Source organism: Peromyscus californicus, unplaced genomic scaffold, assembly GCF_007827085.1.
Source record: "Peromyscus californicus insignis strain IS unplaced genomic scaffold, ASM782708v3 Scaffold_14__1_contigs__length_90479793_seg_2, whole genome shotgun sequence".
NCBI classification, from domain to species: domain Eukaryota; kingdom Metazoa; phylum Chordata; class Mammalia; order Rodentia; family Cricetidae; genus Peromyscus; species Peromyscus californicus.
The window spans coordinates 75,797,886-75,819,044 of NW_026294436.1; the positions used below are offsets into that span (position 1 = coordinate 75,797,886).

At 44.5% G+C, this 21,159-nt stretch overlaps 1 protein-coding gene across 3 annotated transcripts in view; it reads right to left on the reverse strand.

Moving 5' to 3' along the window:
- Positions 1-21,159, reverse strand: part of Rps6kc1 (ribosomal protein S6 kinase C1) — a 156,527-nt gene that overhangs the window by 120,511 nt on the left and 14,857 nt on the right. For all 3 annotated transcript variants that reach the window (XM_052737991.1, XM_052737992.1, XM_052737990.1), the window contains 3 exons: positions 15,240-15,360; positions 4,198-4,313; positions 316-409 (listed from right to left, as the gene is read on the reverse strand). In XM_052737991.1, coding sequence (XP_052593951.1) covers positions 316-409; positions 4,198-4,313; positions 15,240-15,360 — 331 coding nt within the window. The remainder of the gene's footprint in view (positions 1-315; positions 410-4,197; positions 4,314-15,239; positions 15,361-21,159) is intronic.

A 21,159-nucleotide genomic window follows, 5' to 3' on the forward strand; every position in this document is an offset into this window, starting at 1 on the left:
CTCACACAGCAAGGCGCATTGTCTGTGTATGAAATGTCTTACTGAGGTCTGACGTCCTCATTATGTTCTCAGAGCAAAGCTGCCGGGAACTACCAGGTGAATCATCATTTCATAGCAGCAAGAAAGAGCAAAGCTGCGGGTTAAATGTGAGGTATCACCATGCCAGCCCAGTGCTGATGTGCAGAGCCACAGGGAAGGGATGTCAGCTAAAGGAAAGCCCTCCCACCTCTGTAGACAGCTGTTGTTACAACGCAATGTGACTCATATCTTCTGCAACTGAAACCTTTGAAACACAGGAAAAATAAAGTGTCTTACCTTCTGCACCACACTCAGGAAAGGCATCAGGCAGGGAATCTGGGTATGCCTCAGCAGGACCAATTAACGCAGAGCCGTCATTAATTATCCCACCCTGAAAAGGGCAGAGCAATCATGTCCCCTTGTCAGTAAGAGCACAAAAAGATCAGCAATAAACATATAAGCACTCACAAGGCTTGCAGTACCTACTTCATAGACTTAGCCCTTTACAGAACATCAAGAAAGTACATCTGCTGTGGCTCGATTATAAAGATGTGCCACAGCCACGCTCCATGGGTGAAACAGGGAATGCAAGGGGCACATGACTTCTAAAGGATCTCGCTGTAAACCTAAGCTGCTCTAAAGATAATCTGTTACTTTCTTTAATTCATAATTTTTAAATAATACTACCATGCTTAATGTAACTTTTTTTAGACAGGGTCTCACTGTCTAGCCCTCACTAGCCTGAAAACCACTATGTAGAGCAGGCTGCCTAGACCTCAGAGGCTTGCCTCTGCTTCTTGAATGCTGGAATCAAAGGTGTGTCCCTCCATACCCAGCTATAGTGTGAAAGCACACTGTTTAAAATCTGCCACAGAGTTTTTTAAAAATGCACCACTACAGAAAAAAAAACAAAAAAACTGTCAGTATCCTTAGGGCCCAATCATTTAACTGCTGGGGACTCATCAGAAAGCCAACAAATTTTATCAAATTACAAATGATATCATATCAACAGCACCTCAGGTGATCTGATAAGACATTTATATGAGAAAGCCACCTGTGCACACCATAAAGAAGTAAAAAGTCATTTTTATTTTATTTTATGTGTAGATTTGTGTGCCTGAATGGATGGATGTGCACCACAGGTGTGCAGTGATACAGAGCCAGAGGTGTTAGAGTCCCTGGAATTGGAGTTACAGGCAGTTGTGCACACCTAATGTGAGTGCTAAGAACTGGACTCGGTCCTCTGCAAGAACAGCAAGAGCTCTAACTTCTGAGAACAGACATATTTTAAAAAAAAATTTTTTTGAGCAAGGTATGGTGCTCATAGCTATAAACCTAGCACTTGAGAGGCTAAGGCATAAGGCAGGCGGACCACTGGGAATTATTGGGCTACACCGTGAAACCCTGTTTAAAAATTAACTAAACTTGGATCTCTATGTGATCACTACTTTAATGACGTATCTAAGCTTACAGATTCAGGCCTCAAGGCTATTGCCTCTTTGTCCCACTCAGATGGCAGTCACCAGAGTGGTACAGCGGGGACGCCATGACGGGACTTTATGGACCGAACATTCCAATCACAGACAAGCAGATGTATAATCCCTAAGCAATTACGTCATTGAAATACTAACTCCTTTGTGCTTTAATATCCGTCTTTCTGTCTTCTCTCAACAGTTTTTTGCACCAATACTACAATCAATATATCAAATGCCAAGAGAAACCCTCTCTCCTCTCTACCTGATAAGATTCACTAATGTGAACTCTTCATTAATGTCCATCTGACAAGGGAAGAGGTGCTCCTCCAGCACATGTGGATGCTCTCTAGGACAGGCTAGGGGATAAGTCCATTTACAGGGATCACAGGGAAAAAAAATCACTAGGTGGACCTGCATCTGCACGCCTGTAAGCCGGCACCCAGGAGGCCCTTGAGGATCGAGACCCCTGAGCTTCAGAGTGAGACCCTGCCTCAGAACATGAGGATGAGGAGGAAGAGAGGAAGAGAGATAAGACAGAGACCCAGAACCAAGAGGACATAGATGACGACAAAGGCGAAGCTGAGGGCAATGAAAACAATTAGAAATAGAAACATCGGAAGAAACTAGAAAATCAAGAAATACTTAGATGTTACCACAGTTCTAAATAGCCTTGAGTCAATGAGAAATTACAGATAAATCAGAAAACACACTAAACTGAATAAAAATGGAAATGAAATGTAAAAATATATGAAGAGGCTGAATGCTCAGGGGAAATGTTATTACTGTAAATGCCTGTATCAGACAAGAACAGCATCAAATCAATATGCTTTCACAAAAGGAGGTAGAGAACAGGACAGGGAGGTGGCACCTGCCACCAAGTCTGACTCTGCTTGAAATGGACCCAAGATCAGTTTGACTTCTCTTAAACTGTCCAATCTTCACAAACGGTCAACGTGCGCATCTCATTGCATGTCCAAAACAAAGCTGGCAGCAGCTACATCAGGAATCCCGCAACAAAGACAAAGAATGAGCAGGTACCTTGTCTCCACTGTTTAAATCCCATCTAACTTCCATTAACACCCAGACCAGTCTCTGAGCCTGTCTTTCACATCTCAATAGGGTGAAATCCTCCAGGACTCCACTCCCACAGAGAACAGGGAAGCATGAGAAGACAGCCTTAACTTCACTTGGTCTTTCTCCCTGAAGCCCTGCACTGGGTTTACATAAGCAGCAGATTCATGGCCTGAGCCTGGTGTCCAGAACAATGACAAAGGAAGCAAGAAGAGCATCGGGGACAACACTGTCACCATGGACCGACTACTCTAGGCTGTGATTCTGCAATGTCCTTCAAAAGATCACCCTTCTGCAGTCAACTAAGAAGGTCAAAAAAATTCATCTTCGCCTAGATTCACTAGCATCAGGGAAATTCAATATCCTGGCACTCATGTGTCTTGGGGATCATATGTAGTGGGTAGCTGTTCCAGCTTTGTCCTGGAAGTACTACACCCATTAAGGCTTCCAGTAACTGTCACGCCTACGAGGTGGGGCCAAGACAGGAGCACTTAAGACCTGAGCTCTCTTGGTTCCTGGACCCTGGACGCTGGAGGTAGACCAAGCAGAGTTCTCCAGAGAACACCGCCGGCCTCCACCACACCTTTCCCAGACCCTGTAACCTATCCCTTCACTTGTAAGTTACCCCACAAAATAAACCTCCCTTTTAACTACGTGGAGTGGCCTTAATATTTCAACCAGTATCATCTATCCTAGAAACTGAAGTTATACAAATGTGTGTTTTCTGCCAGAGAAAGGGACAAACATGACACAGTCCTTCAGCTCTTTCTAGAAAGCTAATTAAATGAAACGGGAAAGCGTGGTTAAGAACAGAGACACCCACCAACAACTGACCGTGACATTCAAAACAAGTAAGGAAATATTAACAATGACAACGCCTGGAAAGCCAAGACAGAGGGGTCCCAAGCTGAGGGTCTGCCTGGGTGACATCTGAGACCCTGTCTCAGATCTAAAACAAATGAAAAAGTCACAGCAAGAGTGCCACATTTCAAAAAACATGAACCACGTACAGTCAAGGACCTCAGAAATACAATTTGCACAGATCCACCTTTACAAAACTATGCAATGACCACTTCTGCTAGATCCTTACACAAAGAAAGAGTATGGGCTCTGCTCAGAAAGGCTGTCACTCAAGAACACCTCCTAAAGGAACTCCAAGAGTCCATGACAGCTCTCTCACCTTCTCAATGTATTGTGACATCTCAGCTTCTCAATGTATTCTGATACAACAGAGAATCAGTTACTCTCCCAAGCCCTGTGCACCAAAGCTTTAAAGTCTATGAATTGAGCCTGGGGGGTATTGGTACACACCTTAAATCCCAGAACTCAGGAGGCAGAAGCAGGAATGATCTCTATGAGTTCAAGGCCAGCCTGGTCTACAGAGTGAGTTCCAGGACAGTCAACGCTACACAAAGAAACCCTGTCTCAAAAAACCAAAAATCTATGAATGGAAAACTTCCGATTTCTACACCACCATGAGCAGAAGCTCTGCCACAGACAACAGATGCCCAGCTGTAACTTCTACTTCCTAGTAAATCCCAAAACTCCAAAGTGATGGAGCTTTTCCCTGAATTTTTACATGCCACAGGAGAAAACATTTTACAGTACATGCTTTCTCAGAAAGACTACGAACCTTGAAGAAGTCTTCCAGCTGCTTGCTGTTGTACAAGGCAGGAATGTTGGCAGAGAACTGCAGCAGATCTTCAGCACACTGGCGTCTCTCTTCAATAATGGTTTTGTCAAATCGCCCTAGAATTCAATGAGCGTCAACACTTAGGGACAGAAGGACAGTTTGGCTTTGTGACAGTTTAGGCCCAGGGAGCAAAGCCACCATAGGCCACGCTGCCCATCTGCAGTGCTTACCACGCAAACTTCAAAGTCCTATCAAGGCCTTACAATGTTTTTGATGAAATGAAGCAGCACTATGAACTGATAAATAGACTGTATCCAAACCCAGGTCCTGCCCATGTAAGAAACTCACTATGTAAGAAGATGGCAATTTGAAACTAAAGTTGAAAAGAGAATTTTAAAGAATTCAAATGGCTTCCTCTAGTAATTTAATACCGTAATTACTCATATAATTTTCCCTTTTCTACTCTTTTTTTTAATTTACAAAGGAGGCTGAAGAGAGGGAATTATAAGAACATCTGTATCAGCAATGGGGTCAAAACCTCAGCTTGAAGCTGAAAGCTTTTCTGCTGAATTCTCTGCGTGCGGCTGGTGGCGGCCCGTGAAGGCACCAAGCACAGGCGTGCTCCACTCCACAAGGAGACAGCACAGTGGCTCGCACACCAGCTCTAATGATACTCTCAATATGAGCACTCGTACGAGATTTTCCAGTGCAATAACGCTATACAGCTTTCCCATCCAATCACCCGTTGACATGTCACATGCCTGCCCTGCATCACACTGGCTGCCTTGTAATGTTTTAAAAATACCAAATCAAAAGGGCAGTGTCCTCAAGCCTAAAAACATTCTAAGTGGTTTTGCAGAGCATTAACAGAATACTAAGACAAAAGGCGCTCCTAGGTACCAAGACACTGAAATCCCTGTGCTTGTGGTAAACTATCTAGGTAACTTTTAAAAGTTATAGGACTTGGGGGAGGAAATGGAGCTAGTCCTGGATTCAAATACAAGCTCCTGCACTCCCTGCTAGAAGGTGTCCCATGGACAATCCGAGTCACAGACTGTTAAGTCTCCTGTGGACACAACAACCCTGAACACTACACAGATCATCATGCTGTGTGAATCTTCACCAAGTTTCATAGTGACTAGCACACAAAGCATGTTAGCAAATCTGTGTGGGCTGTTGCTGATTAACAAAGACAGAAAAATCCTCTGTAAAAACTGTCTTACAGTGTAAATTCTTACAGAAGACCTTAACAGTGTACATAGAAAGACAGACAGAAAAACAGACAGACCAAACCACAGCTCACAGACAAATTGTAGAGTCAGCAACGCTGAAGAACTCCACATGTTCTTTCGCCGCCCTCAAGAGCCCTGGCCCTGGTAAAAGCCAGTGGTAGCCAGCTGCAGGGTTCCTACCATCTGGGATTCTGGTTTACTACAGAACAAGTCATCAGCCACTATCCAAACAAAAATTTTTCTAGGCTCTGGCTGGCCTAGACCCCATTATATAGACCAGGCTGGCTTTGCACTAAAAAATCTCTGCCTGCTTCTGCCTCCGGAGTGCTAAGACTAAAGGGCACATGTCCAGCCTCTCACTTTCTCCCTTACCAAAATGCCCCTGACTTCCCCTGACACGTGCCAGCCAAGCTGCATCATCCCCTGTAGGCCTGGACTTAGGTCTGACTATCATAAGGCACGCTGTTGCTTCCCCAGAATCCAATGGACGGCAGCTGCAAACACCCTCTCCCTGCTTCTCTCCTGGGTCCTTCCCTGCTAGCAGGAAACGGTGCTGTGGAAGGCAGAGGGGACAAAGCAGGGGCTGTAACTTCTGGGCACTGTGGCACTTCCATCCCAGGCTGCACCCAGACTTCCAAACATGCAAAAGAAACTGACTTCTTCTATCTTACACGAAACTGTGCCACATGTAACCATACTGCAGATGACCCACAATGCTAAATCTGACTATCACTTCTTCTCAGTTCATATGCAACAAGTAAAACCAACTTTCCCGAAGACGAGAACACTTTCCTATCCATCGTATCATCTGGAAATAAAATGTCCAACATCCCAATAAGTACAATAAACATATGAGTTGAAGTAATCTATAATGTATTCAATATCAAGAAAAATTCAGTAGTCAAACAGGTGAAATATCCATGGTTCCTTCTGGTGTGTAAGTAAGCATGAACCTGTACTTACAATTACAGCCCAAAGTATTTCTCTCTTTAAAGAATACTTAATTCGGAGGAGAAAGGGCTGGGTAGGTAAAGCACCTGCCATGTGTCTTAGATCTCTATGGCTGTGATCAACACCACAGCCAAGTACTTGAGGAGGAAAGGGTTTATTTGGCTTACAATTCCACATCACAGCCCATCATCAAAAGAAGTCAAGGCAGGGACTCAAAGCAGGAACCTGGGGCAGGAGGTGATGCAGGGACAATGGAGGATGCTTTCTGGCTTGTTCCTCTTATTTTGCTCAACCTGCTTTCTTATACAGCTCAGGGCCATCTGTCCAAGGGTAGCACCACCCTCCATGGGCTGGGCCCACCATAATCAACCACAGGCCAATCTGGTAGTAGCATTTTTTCAATTAAGGTTCCCTCTTCCTAAATGACTCTAACTTGTGTCAAGTTAACCATAACACAATGCAAGTATGAGGACTTGGTTCTGATCCGAAGTGACCACATTGAAGCCAAGCACAGCAACATGAGCCTCAAATCCCACTCTGGGTAAGGACACAGGGCACCCTGGGTGCCTGTTAACCAGCCAGTCTAGAGGAATCAGCAAGTTCCAGGTTCACTGAGAGACCCTGTCTCTAAAAGTAAAGTGAGCCGGGCGGTGGTGGCACACGCCTTTAATCCCAGCACTCGGAAGGCAGAGCCAGGTGGATCTCTGTGAGTTCGAGGCCAGCATGGGCTACCAAGTGAGTTCCAGGAAAGGCGCAAAGCTACACAAAGAAACCCTGTCTCGAAAAACCAAAAAAAAAAAGTAAAGTGAAACATGATTGAAAAAGACATCACACACACACACACACACACACACACACACCCATGCAAGTTCATACACATGCACAAACACATAAACACGTACACACAAAAAAATAGTTATTAATAGTGAATTAACATTACTGCAAGCATCTATGGTTTTGGAATAGAAGCATAAATAATGCTGGTTTTCTGTTTTAATCCACACAATCACTGCACATATCTTCAACTACATGAAGTACATGCTGAAAAGTCAATATAGGACTTACTCACTAATAAGTTAATGATGCCCTGCAAAGATCTCATCTCTACTTGAAACAAGTACATAGGGGGGTGGCACAGGGCACTAGAGAGATGGCTCAGTGGTTATGCGCACCTCTGGTTCTTGCAGAGGATCCAGGTTTGATTCCCAACACATACATGGCGGCTTACAACCATTCACCACCGCCCATAACTACAATTCCCGGCCAGTGCAGTCCCCTCTTCTGCCCTCCACGGCACCAGACACACATGTGATGCACAGACTGACATGCAAGCAAAATATTCATACATATAAGATAAAAATTTTAAAGACATGGAGGGGCCTCTAATGCTAATGACTCAGCTCATCCTCCCATCAAGCCAAATGAAACTGCTTAAACAACAGGATGTATCTGTTCCAAGTTTGCCTCTGTTCTACTTCTACTGACCTGAATGCATTTCTAGTCCACTAAATCTGGATAAAAGGAGATAAAGTCAATGTTGTCAGAGTACCACAAAAAATAATGGCACATGTGATAAAAGATTTGATTACATTGAACTGTATCATCAGAGTACCACGAAAGAACACCCTCCCTTCTGTGTTTCTGAGATATCTTGGAATTTTTTTAATTGTACTGGGGGCTGGGGAGATTTCTCAGCGAACAGAGTGCTTGTTGCACAAACATGAAGCTCTAAGTTCAAATCCCCAGCACCCACATAAAAAGTGAGGCATGGCAGCACCTCCTGGAGTCCCAGTGCGAGGGAGGCTCACTGGCCAGCCAGTCTAGCCAATCAGTGAGCTCCAGGAAAGTAAGAGCGGAAGGGAGAGAGAGAAGATACCTGATGTCCACCTCTGGCTCAACACACATGTTTGGGCACACAAATCTGTGCATACATGAAAACATCACACACATAACCTACATATATATGCAGAATAAACTCAAAGATACAGAAGACTATTATTACCATAACTACTGACCCTAGCAGAGATAGCAAAATGTCTCCCCTTTTTTGAGATAGAGTCTCGCTAAGCAGTCCTGGCTAGCCTGGAACTTGCTATGCAGCCCAAGCTGGCTTTGAACTCACAGAAATCCCTCTATCTTTGCCTCCCAAGTGCTGGGATTGCAAGTGTGTGCCACCACACCCAGCTTTTTAATAATTTTATGTAGCAACACTCAAGTGTGAGCTAGGGGCAGATACGGTTGCAACCCCTGCACACAGTTAGCCTCCGGGTACTCTAATTTCCCTAGACATGCAGAAGCATGAGAAAGCAGTGTAGGTGCCTCCCTCGCAGCGGCTTTGGGGTTCCACTCAGCGCTGATGTTAGCATGCCTGTGAGCAGGACAGAAAGATTGCCAGCAAAGACAGAAAATACACTCAAGTTTTTCTTAGAAATGTTCATCACTTCACAATATTTCAAATCGCATATACTCTGTACATTCAAAGCAAGTTACTCTCCCACCAAAAACTGTCCAATAATGCTTTCCTTACTAAGCACCATGCTGGGCAGAACTCACATTTTAACCAAGCTGGGTGATCCCAGGAAAAGGAACCACTGTCTATCATTTACAAGTACTCTTTGGGATTTCATTTTTCCAAATTTTTTTAAAACAGGATCTAGTTCTAGCCTAGGTCAGCCTAGAACTCATGGCAATCCTCCTGCCTCACCTCCTGAGATTAGAGATGTGTGCAAACGTACCCATCTTATTTTCTTTACTAGGACTTAGAACAACTCAAAGAGCCATTTGCAATTTTTCTGAATTTATTTATTTATTCATTTATTTATTTATTTATTTATTTATTTATTTATTTATTTGGTTTTTCGAGACAAGGCTTCTCTGTGTAGCTTTGCGCCTTTCCTGGAACTCACTCTGTAGCCAAGGTTGGCCTCGAACTCACAGAGATCCGCCTGGCTCTGCCTCCCAAATGCTGGGATTAAAGGCGTGCGACACCACCGCCTGGCCAGAATTTACTTATTTATTTATTTTATGTGTATGCACACCAGAAGAGGGCATTGGATTTCATGGGGCGTTACAGATGGTTGTAAGCTGCCACATAGGTGCTGGGAACTGAACTCAGGACCTCAGGAAGAACAGCCTTAACTCAGTTCTTAACTGCTGAGTCATCTCTCCAGACCCTACAATTTTTGAAAACACAATGTTGAACCAGGCACAGAAGCTCCTTACTCAGTGGAGTAAGCACTCAGGCTAGACAGGAGAATTGCCACAAGGGTGAAGCCAGTGTGGGCTACAAAGTGAGTTCTATGCTGGACTAAGCCAGAGAGAGAGAATGAGAATTAATTAATCACAAAATATAAAATGCCAATACCAGTGGTCCACACGAGTCCTACAACCTGAAACTGATGCTCACCCAGTATGAACCAGTATGAATCAGCAGAAGTTTGGTGCTAATGCCGTGATTCTTCCAGGTGGAAAACTCCAGTCACAGGTCAGACAGAGAACAAGCATGGCGGGTTCACAGCTGGATCCCTGACGCCCAGCAGCTGGGCAGGGCAGGCGCACTGCACCTGGGACTGTGCCTACAGAGTCTGGGCCCCTGTCAAGAGCTCTGAGAAAAGCCCAAAAAGGAAAGGTTGTCCAGAGTAGCATGCTGTGAGGAATGGGAGGAACTCGGACTCTCTGAGTCTGTCGTTCTTAATAAACCTCACTGTGAAGCAGGACACATATGGCCAAGCTCAGGCTGTGGCATGCAAGGAGGTGGTGGCACTCAGGGTCACCAGAGTCCTTTCTCCTTTTGTCCTTCGGTTTTGCAGTGCTGGAGTTGGAACCCAGGGCCTCCCACATACTCGGCAAGTGCTACCCTGAGCTACATACCAGCTCTAGGTTTGTCATTTTTGTGGCTTGAACAATGGCCATGTTTTAGGCTTTGTCCCAGCACTTAGGAGGCTGAGGCAGAGGAATGTGAATTCAAGGCTAGCCTGGGCCACATAATGAGCTCCAAGATAGCCTAGCCCACAGTGTAAGCCTTTGCCTCAAAAATAAATAAATAAATGAATAAATTAAATAAATCCATTCTGAAATCATGTGACAGGAAAGAGGTGTAGCTCAGTAGCTTTAACTAATGGGTCCAAAAGAACACATGAAGGACAGATGGGGAATTCTGCACAGGGGCCACCCACTTCACAACACTGCACCAATGACCCTTTTGTGGGTGTGGTATGGGACTGTGGCCATCAGGGAAATGCAGGAAGTTCCATTAAAATATGACAATATTGCAACTTATTCTGAAATAATGGTGCGGGGGAACCTGTGCTCAGAGAAAACACACAAGGGTTCAGAATAAGCAACCATGGAAAATGGTATCTGAGTGCCCACTGCCCCATCCTTTTATGTTCTCTTCTCTAAAGCTGAACATTTGCAAATTTTAAAAAATGGAAAAAAAGATAAAATGAGTGCTAACTGATATCACTGAACATAGTATGCATTAAAAATATTAATAAAGTATTTACAAAAACTTTAAATTAATTAAATAATTAATTTAATGTGTTGATAATCTGTAGAATCAGGAAAAGAGAGCAGCTCAGCCCACAGGAAACACAAACTGAAAGTCTAAAGGGCTAAACAGAGACTTGAGCAGCAGAGTGCAACGTCAGAGGAGACCCAGGGAGGGCAGGACAGTGAACTGAGCAACAGGTTAACTGTTGTGTGATATTTTGTTTGTGTTCTGAAAAATAAAGCTTGCCTAGAGATCAGAGGGCAGAGCTAGCCACTAGAGGCCGGCAGTGGTGGCATACACCTTTAATCCCAACTCTTGGGAGGAGGAAGCAGGAAGATCAGGAGTTCAAGGCCACCCTGGGCTATGTGAGATTGAACCAGTCTAAAAGAGAAACAGAGCCCAGGGTGGAGATTCACACCTTTAATCCTAGCACTAGGGAGGTGGAGACAGGAATATAAATTGGATAGAGACAGAATCTGCCCCATTCAACCTGAGGATTCCTAGAGATAGGATCTCAGCATTTGGTCTGAGATTTCATAGAGGTAAGTCTCTAGGTGGCTAGCTGCTCTGCTTCTCTGATCTTTCAGCTTTCACCCTGGATATCTGACTCTGGGTTTTTATTGAAGAAGACTAATTACATTCTCGCTTCAGGTAACAGCTAATGTCAGGAGACACTGAACACCCTGAAGATAAACAGTGAGAAGTTACAGTGGGTGTAGGGAAAAAGGGCTAGTAAAGAAATCCACCCAGACCCTGGAGCCCAGAATTAGGGAAGGATGGCTCAGATAAGGCCAGTGAGAGAAACACAGTTTAGCTCAGATCAGAGCCATCTCTGCCCCTGTCCAACTGACTTGTGAAACCAACCAATCATAGAGCAGGACAGCAGAATCCTGGCCCTAGGGCTCAGGACCAGGGAAGGAAACAGCCTGTGTTTGGGACCTGAGCCAGAGAAAGGAACCAAGGAAACATGACCTGACTCTGAAACCAGTACCAAAGAAACACACTTGGCCCCTAGAATCAGAGTCAATGAAAGAAATGTGCCCTGGCCTTAGAGGTAGTATCAAAAAGCTAAGTAAGGCCAGTGAGAGAAACACAGTTTAGCTCAGATCAGGGCCATCTCTGCCCCTATCCAACTGACTTGTGAAATCAACCAATCACAGAGCAGGACAGCAGAATCCTGGCCCTAGGGCCCAAGATCAGGGAAAGAAACACAGCCTATGTTTGGGACCTGAGCCAGAGAAGTGAACACTTTATCCCCAAACCCAGAACCAAGGAACTATGCCCTGACTCTGAAACGAGTACCAAAATAACACTCTTGGCCCCTAGAATCATAGTCAGTGAAAGAAATGTGTCCTGGCCTTAGAAGTAGTGTCAAAAAGCCAAGAAAGGCCAGTGAAAGAAACAGTTTGGCCCACAAAACTGGCCAATCCCTGGGCAGAAAAAAACTAACTTATCACAGTTGACTCTGCCCCCTGGACATCCTATATAAACCACCCTGTCCGGTCAGTGGTGGGCTGTTCTCTCCACCCTGGTAGAGGCAGCTACTCTCCTGGACTCCTCCTTCCCTAATAAATCTCTTTCTCAAAAGAGTTTTGGGTGAAGACCTTCATTCACTGGCACATGGAAGAACCTTGCTGGGACATCCCATAGTGGATTGAGCAAAGGGGAGCTGAACAGAAGAACCTTGCTGGGATATCCCATAGTGGATTGAGCAAGGGGGAGCTGAAAAGAAGAACCTTGCTGGGATGTCCCATAGTGGACTGAGCAAGTGGGGAGCTGAAAAGAAGAACCTTGCTAAGACATCCCATAGTGGATTGAGCAAGGGGGAGCTGAAAAGAAGAACCTTGCTAAGACATCCCATAGTTGACTGAGCAAGAGAGAGCTGGTAACCCTGAGCCAGAGATTGCAGCTCTCCAGGAGAGGAGCAGAATTGCTGTATCCCGCAGGGAGACCATCCCCCATCACACCAGGTATAGCCTGACTTTCCCGAAGAGTCAGGATACCCTTCCCTGCTAAAGCAATTCCAGGTCTGACTCTCCCAAGAAGTCAGAAAAATTTCCCTTCCAGAGTTGGGCTGTTTCTTTGCAGTCCCAGCTGTCAGAGCTGTGCTACACAGCTCCAGGTGTCCAGGACACCTTCAGGGCAGAGCTAATGTTCTGAACAGCTCGAGGTGTTCGGGATACCTCACCCTCCAGGATTGAACTGTCTCCTTGCAGTTTCAGCCATCACAGCTGTGCTACACAGCTCCAGGTGTCCAGCACACCTTCAGGGCAGAGCTGTTGTTCTGAGCAGCTCAAGGTGTCAGGGATACCTCACCCTCCAGGATTGAACTGTCTCCTTGCAGTTTCAGCCATCAGAGCTGTGCTACACAGCTCCAGGTGTCCAGGACACCTTCAGGGCAGAGCTAATGTTCTGAACAGCTCGAGGTGTTCGGGATACTTCACCCTCCAGGATTGAACTGTCTCCTTGCAGTTTCAGCCATCACAGCTGTGCTACACAGCTCCAGGTGTCCGGGACACCTTCAGGGCAGAGCTGTTGTTCTGAGCAGCTCAAGGTGTCAGGGATACCTCACCCTCCAGGGCTGAACTGTCTCCTTGCCATTTCAGCCATCAATTTACTAACAGTGGACAGTAACTCTCTAAGACCCACTGCAAAGCCAGATATGATTGCAAATGCCTATAACCCTAGCACTGGGGAGAAGGAGGCAGAAGATTAGGCATCCAAGGGCATCCTCAGCTAAGTAGCAAATCCAAGACCATCCTGAACTGTATGGGATCCTAAGATTGCATGGGTAATAGATGCTGGGCAGCACATCTGGCCTACAGCTATCTGACCGCCAATGGGGCATTCTTTTCACTATGGCCCCAGCAGAGTAAATGCATGACTGACATTCTGCAGATTGTAGTAATACTCCTTACTGCTGAGGTTTACCTACTCAGTATGAGAGAAGCTTAAAAAATAGATGGCTAACCAACAATTCTCCCCACACAACCACAGCTGTGGCCCGCAGGGCTCACTAGAGTTATCAAGTGCTACAAATGAGCTGTACCTTTTACTAAAAGAGATAAATTACTCATTTATTAAAAGTGATGAGGAAATATGGGGACAGATAAAGACAATCCATTAACAACAAGCACTAAGCTGAAAGTATCCATTTGGACTCAGAAGACTAGACTGCTCAGAAAAATGCAGCACAGAAGCCAGGTCAGAAGGTTCACAGAGGAAAAAGAAAACTCTACCAGAATTCGGCTGGAAACCATTTATGTTCTACTCTGGCAAAGACCCAGGCTACATTCTGCCTACATCCTGAAAATCAAGTGAAGCAAAATTTAAAAATAATAGAGTAATGTATGTGGTAGAGATCTGAAGGCAGCCCAGCAGCCAGGCTGTGGCATGATCTCTTTGTACTGCAGTTAGCCAGGCTTATAATGGGGAAAGGTAGAGAAAGACGTGGAAAATGATGCACTTAAAGCTGCAAACAGGGGTGACGTGGGTAAAGCACCTGTAATTCAAGACACTAATGTGATCACAGAGGCGTTACACTGGGGCTGGGACACGGGAAAGGCACTTGGAGGGCACGAGCCAACCCATCCATACTGGGTGGTTTTGTGTGCCAACTTGACACAGGCTAGAGTCATCAGAGGAAGGAGCCTCAGCTGAGGAAATGCCTCCTTAAAATCCAGCTGTAGGGCACGCTCTCATTTAGTGATCAATGGTAGAGGGCCCAGCCCATGGTGGGTGGTGCCATCCCTGGGCTTCTATAAGAAGGTGGGCTGAGCAAACCATGAGAAGCAAGCCAGTAAGCAGCACCCCTCTAGGGCCTCTGCATCAGCTCCTGCTTCCAGGTTCCTGCCCTGTTTGAGTTCCTGTCCTGACTTCCTTCAGTGATGAACAGCAATGTTGAAGTGTAAGCCAAATAAACCCTTTCCTCTCCAACTTGCTCTTTAGTCATGGTGTTCCATTGCTGCAATAGAAACCCTAACTAAGACACCATTCAAGGTCACATGTGTGACTTTGGATAATACATCTTTTCTTAGCTTCCTAGTCTCTCTGCCTGGCCAGAGATGGAGCTACCCCACAGCTTAGAAGAGGAAACATATTTTATATGAACTATACTGAGGGCATGAGAGAACAGTGTCAAGTGCTTGCTAAACTAGATGAGTTATCACAGGAGGTGAAAGGGCTCAACACAGACCATCATTAGCTAATCATCCCATGAAATCACAACTTTAGGGCTGAGCTGTAGATCAGTGGCAGAGAACTTACTTAGCAAGCATGAGGCTTGAGATTGGAGTCCCAGTCTGATGGGGGGGGGGGGGGACTGAACGGACAAGGACAGTAAGTCACAAGTTCAGAAGAGCACTTACCAAATACTATCCCTTTAGCAAACGGAGGAAACAGCTCTGAGTGTCGGAATAAGTTTCTATGAATTTGCCATAATTCTTTGTGCAGCTTCTTAAAATCACTGTATCTCTTCCATACAATTATCTGAAAAGAAAACAAAATTAAATGCATATTTCAAAGCATAACCATTCTGTCTCTGTGCCACAAATAATATTTTCTTTAAATAGTCCAAATTACCACGCAGTGCAAACATATATGAACTCTAGCCTACAGGGTTCAAGGTCTGAAGTGAACTAAAAGCTGCCTTCAATCTAAAGCAGTGCTTCTTCCTAACATTGTTGACTTGGGGCTCTTAAGTCCTGTCTCCTAAAACCCTCTTAATTCATTCTAGAGAAGTGTCTACCTGGTACAAAAATGGACTATGCTACATAAAATGCATTTTCTCCAAAAACCAGTTACTATTGGTCTGAATGAATTTAAAGACAAACACTGTCTCAAATATCATGCTTATAAGGCACAAAACAACTTGGGCAATTTATTTTTTTAATTTTTTTTCAGATTTATCCATTTACTTTATGTGCAGGTATATGAGCCTGCATGACTTTATGTACCACATGCATGCAGGACCTCAGAGGCCAGAAATAGGTACTGGACTCCCTGGAACTGGAGTTACAGGTGCTTGTGAGACATGCCAAGGGCCACAGAAGTATACAGCAGGTGACAACTAGTGTTTGACAAGTCGACCCAGCAGACGTATAAACTCCCGATGGGGAGCCCCACCTGGCAAAGCCCTGGGGTCACTGGCTGTGGAAACCAGTTGTTTTCTGTCTGTAGCTTTCTCGGGTGCCACCGTTATGCCTCCCTAATAAGAACAGCTGTGGGGTGCTTTCCACAGCCCTGTGGTAGTGTGTTTTACATCTCTGGCACACATTTAGCCGTGGATTTCTGTTTAAACTGTATAATTCTGATGAACAGAAACATTACCAGAATATTCTTCTTTACTGACACAGGAAAGTAACAGTATTTTCAGTCTCAAAGACAGCCTTTTAAACATTTTGCAAAGACCTTAGAACTAGTCCAAAACAGACTAAGCTGCCCCTACAGATTAAACACAAAGACTAATTCCCAGGTGTTGTCTATTGCTAAATCAAGGCCAGGCTGTTTACATCAAGACATAGTCCTTGCTGTAGCTCCCCTACCCTGACTGCTCAAGGTTCAGCCAATGGTTTAATATCTGGGACCCCTCACCAACTTAGAGCTATGTGCATGGGTCAATGTGACATTACTAGCCTAAGAGAAAGTACATGACTTATCTTGTGTTATGAGAATGGGTAGGGCCCTGAAAATGTAACTTACAATTGTCCAGAGTTTGGCTGAGTGAGCAACAGAGACAGTATGGAGAGAGACGGCTGTGTAGAGAGCTATTTAAGAGCTGCTGCAGAACGTGAGTGGAGTGTGTGTGTGTGTGTGTGTGTGTGTGTGTGTGTGTGTGTGTGCGCGCGCGCGCGCTGGGTGAGAGATGAAGAAGCATGACAGAAGTGTGAGGAAGCAAATGGATGAAAGAGTGAATAAAGAGTGAGTGAATAATATACGAGAAAGATGTGTGAGTGTGTGAGAGAGCTGTGTGAAGGAGCTGCTGCTACGTAGAGGAGCTGTGCCTAGGAAGTGTGGAAAGTGCTGTACGGTGAGAGAGCTGTGTAATGAGATGTTCAGCTGTGGCTGTGTGGAGATTTGTGACTGTGTGGAGACAAGGGAGAGGAAGCTGTATAGAAAAGAGATGCAGAAGAGAAATGTATGTCAAAGAAAGATGTGTAGCCACATGAAAAGATGTATGTATGTAAAGATATGTAGCTGTGTGGAGACAGAAAGAGTCAGAGACCATTCTTAAGATGAAGTAAAAGAGAAAGTTACCATCAGAAAGCGTGTGTGTTTCCTTACTTCACCAGTCATAGATTAAAACTTATTCCTAATTACCCTCAGATTAAAAAGTTTCCTATCCCTCAATACTCTGAGGCATTCCTTTTATTACCATGAGCTGATCATGGGAGCTGGTCTCCCATGGTCCACGATAGAGACATGTAGATGCTGGGAACCAACCCCGGTCCTCAGCAAAAGCAGGAAATAGAGCAGGAAATGCTTTTAGCCTCCAAGTCATCTTTTCAGCCCCCAACTCAGGCAAATTTTAAACAAAAAGGACATAACATTTGTCCCCTCCTCCCAAAAAAAAGACTAACAGTGATGGAGAAATGGCTGTGAGGAAAGAAAAACATGAGTTTTTACATTCCATAATTTTTCATAAACCTTTAACTATAAGATTTCTGAATATAAAGTAAACATTGACCAGAATATAATTAAAACCCACATATAGCAAAAACCAAAGTAACCGCCTCTAGATTAGACAACGTGGAGAAGCAATTTGCTGTCATCAGCTTAAATTATTTGACCCTACTTAGATTAAATTAGAAAAACACACTTTATAAAAAGGAAATATTTGATGTGTGGCCTTAATGTCACTGTCAGCTCTGAGTTCCACAAAGTAAAGAAAACCTAACTCATAAATTCCTTCCCTCCCAAAAGCCTGATTATCTCACTCTTCAAAGAGTCTGCATGTTTTCATTTATTTGCAGGGTAATGCTGATAATGACCAAACACCAGGCCAGGAATGTCTCTAGACACGACTTTCCAGTCTTATCAAACTCTGTCCTGTTATCTGAAGTCAGCCTTGCAGAATGTTTCTTGGTGTTCATAATTACAATCGCCCAGGCAGCTCTAAGACAATAACATGAACTAGACAAGTTGCTTCTGCCCAATGCTTCATTTTTATTCATTTACTCAACAAAAATAGTCACCCAAAGCAGTGTCCCTACCCTGTGCTGGACACTTCATTGTCCCAGAGTATGAGCTGGGGACCACAGGCCCCACCTTCAGGGTTCACAGCAAGGCGAGAAGAACAAGCTAGCCTGGATGACTTCACAAAGGGCTTGGTGAATGCCGAGAAAATGCACAAAAGCAGTATAGAGGGCTCCCCGCCCAGCCTGGATACTGAACAAGGCCACAATGAGTGGCATCTAGAGGAGAAGTCACCAGAGTAAAAAAGCATGGAGAGGTAGAGGGGAGGCTGTGGACAAAGTTTCTAAAGAGAGAAAGATGCCAAAGGCAGAGAGTTCTAGAATCCTGGCATCTGTAACTGAGTAGTGGTGGTACTGTCTCCTGGGGTGGGGAGCAAGGAAGAAGCAGTACTTGAAGCCTGTCAGAAGCCACCAGTGCACATTTGGATCACGTGCGTGTGAGCTGTTCAACAGGACACACAGGTTTGAGGTCTAAGTGTAAAATAGACTCGCACCAGAGCCATCAACAGACAGATGGTGACCAGTCAGCAGCTGCTTCTTAGTGTCTGCGATGGGATGAAGAGCCAACAAGGGACAGTGGACACCAAAGGACCAGGCAGGAGCATGGAAGAGGAAAACAGAAGCCTGGTTATGCTGAGATGGTCCACAGGGCCAGTGAACAGGAGAAACACTGGCCACCCAGAACCAACAGTTCTAGCACAAGTAAGGGCAAGAGCATCAACCTCCTCAGACCAATACCTAGAATCAGGGACTCAGGGCAGGGACAGACAACAGTGGCTGTAACTATCACAGCTCGTGATTCTCTGTAGCTTCCAATTTTAATACAGAAACATAAGTCATGAGGAAAAGTGTTATTTTTACATTTCAAAATGTATCAAACTGAGCTAGACATGATGACTTGCACCTAAAATCCCAGCACTCAGAAGTCTAGGCAGGAAGATCATGAGCCCAAAGCCAGCCTGGGCCACACAGTAAGGCTAAGTAGGACGATCATGAGCACAAGGCCAGCCTGGACTACACAGTGAGTTTCAGGACAGTCTGAACTAGAGAGCAAGAGCCCATCTCAAAAGATAAAAAATAAATAAATAAGCCGGGCGGTGGTGGCGCACGCCTTTAATCCCAGCACTCGGGAGGCAGAGCCAGGCGGATCTCTGTGAGTTCGAGGCCAGCCTGGACTACCAAGTGAGTTCCAGGAAAGGCGCAAAGCTACACAGAGAAACCCTGTCTCGAAAAACCAAAAAAAAAAAAAATAAAAAATAAAAAAAAAATAAATAAATAAATATGGACCCATAAATCCACAGGTACCCCAAACTATGCTAGTGCCATGCTGCCAAGAGATTAGAGAGGATTGAGTAATGAGCTTCTGAATGCAGCATCTTCTGCAGGGCCAGTGCAGGAACAAACTGAGTGTTACCAACCATTACAAGGTGAGCATGAGAGATTCAGAAAACTAGAGATTATGAAGCAATCACATTTGCAGATAAAACATCCTAGTTAAGATCATTGTCACATAAAGGAGTGGTAACTTGAGAAAACCTTTCACAATTAAAACACCGGATTATATAAAGCCATATAAACCTGTCAGACCTGCCATATAAACACTCTCACCAGAGCCCAATTTATCATCACACAGTCCTGTTCTACATGAGGCTCCAGAACACCCAGCCACTTTCTCCTTTCCTCTTACTCCTTTTCATTAAATCTGAAGTTCCCAGAAATCCTCACGTGGAAATGAGAACAAAAACACACTTCCCCAGAGCAGCAGGGACTGGTGTCTGTGCTGTCCTAAAATAGGAGCAGACATACATGTAAGGTATTTTCACTGATCAGGTCTGCCTGGGTCCCTGGAACGATGGAAACAAGCATGGGCTCCTTATGTGCTCATGTCACTCCGAAGAAACTTTACCAATGAAGCATTCGATGACAATATGTAAATTAAAAATTTGGTAAAAGCTCAATTTTTCATTAAAGCATTCCCTTTAGCATTTCAACATATGATAAACATTTCCTTTTCAGATACTTAAACTTAATGACACCAAAAAACTTGTTTCCCTATGTTTTATAACATCACCTAACAACTTTTTCATTTTCACTCTCATTCAATACTAAAAACTTACTGGGTCATCTTTGCTATCAACGAATATTATGACTGTCACATTACTTGCTTATGTATTTTCTTTCCCCTCTTTTTTTAATTTTTATGTTATTTATTTGCCTGTGTGTACATGTGGATGTGGAAGCCAAAGGTCGACATCAGGTGCCGTCCTCAGTCGCTGCCCCAAGGATCTACCTGTCTTCTGCCCCAAGGATCCTCTGCCTTCCTGCACTGAGATTGCAAGCACACATCACTGTATCCAGGAAAAATGTGAGCTCTATTGATTTTTGTTTTGTTTTGTTTTGTTTTTTTGTTTTTCAAGACAGGGTTTCTCTGTGTAACAGCCCTGGCTGTCCTGGAACTCACTCTGTAGACCAGGCTGGCCTCAAACTCAGAGATCCACCTGCCTCTGCCTCCCGAGTGTTGGGATAAAAGGCGTGCGCCACCACCATCTGGCAAAATGTGATCTCTTAAAATCAAACTCAGTCCTTCTCCTTGCACAGCAAGCGCTTCATGAACTGAATCATCTCCCCAACCACTCAACTTTTTCTTAAAAATTTAGAGGGAATTTGGAAAGGGAAACTGCCCTACATAATAACAAGTGATTCACTCCCTGTGCATATTCTTTTAGCATTCTTAGGAAGAGAACAGATATGGAGAGGTCAGACAAGCTCTCCAAAAGGACAAAAACATTTCTCCAGCTTTATAAGAACAGTACAGACATAGTTTGCTTGATCTAAGCGTGTGTTTATTAGTTGCCAAGAGCTTTGGGGAAGTCTGAGTATATTCTAAAGCAGAAACTAAATCCATGAGTTCACAGCTTAAAAATATGAAAAGAAAGAACGTGGAAGCTTGAACAATAAATGCATCTCAGTGAGAACACCAATGGTTAAACATGACAAGCGAGAGGTACGGTTCCAACTTCAGGATTAGTCTACGGTTTAGGAAGTCAGCTACATAGACGACCTTAAATGTTTTCTATCATTTCTAACGTAAGAA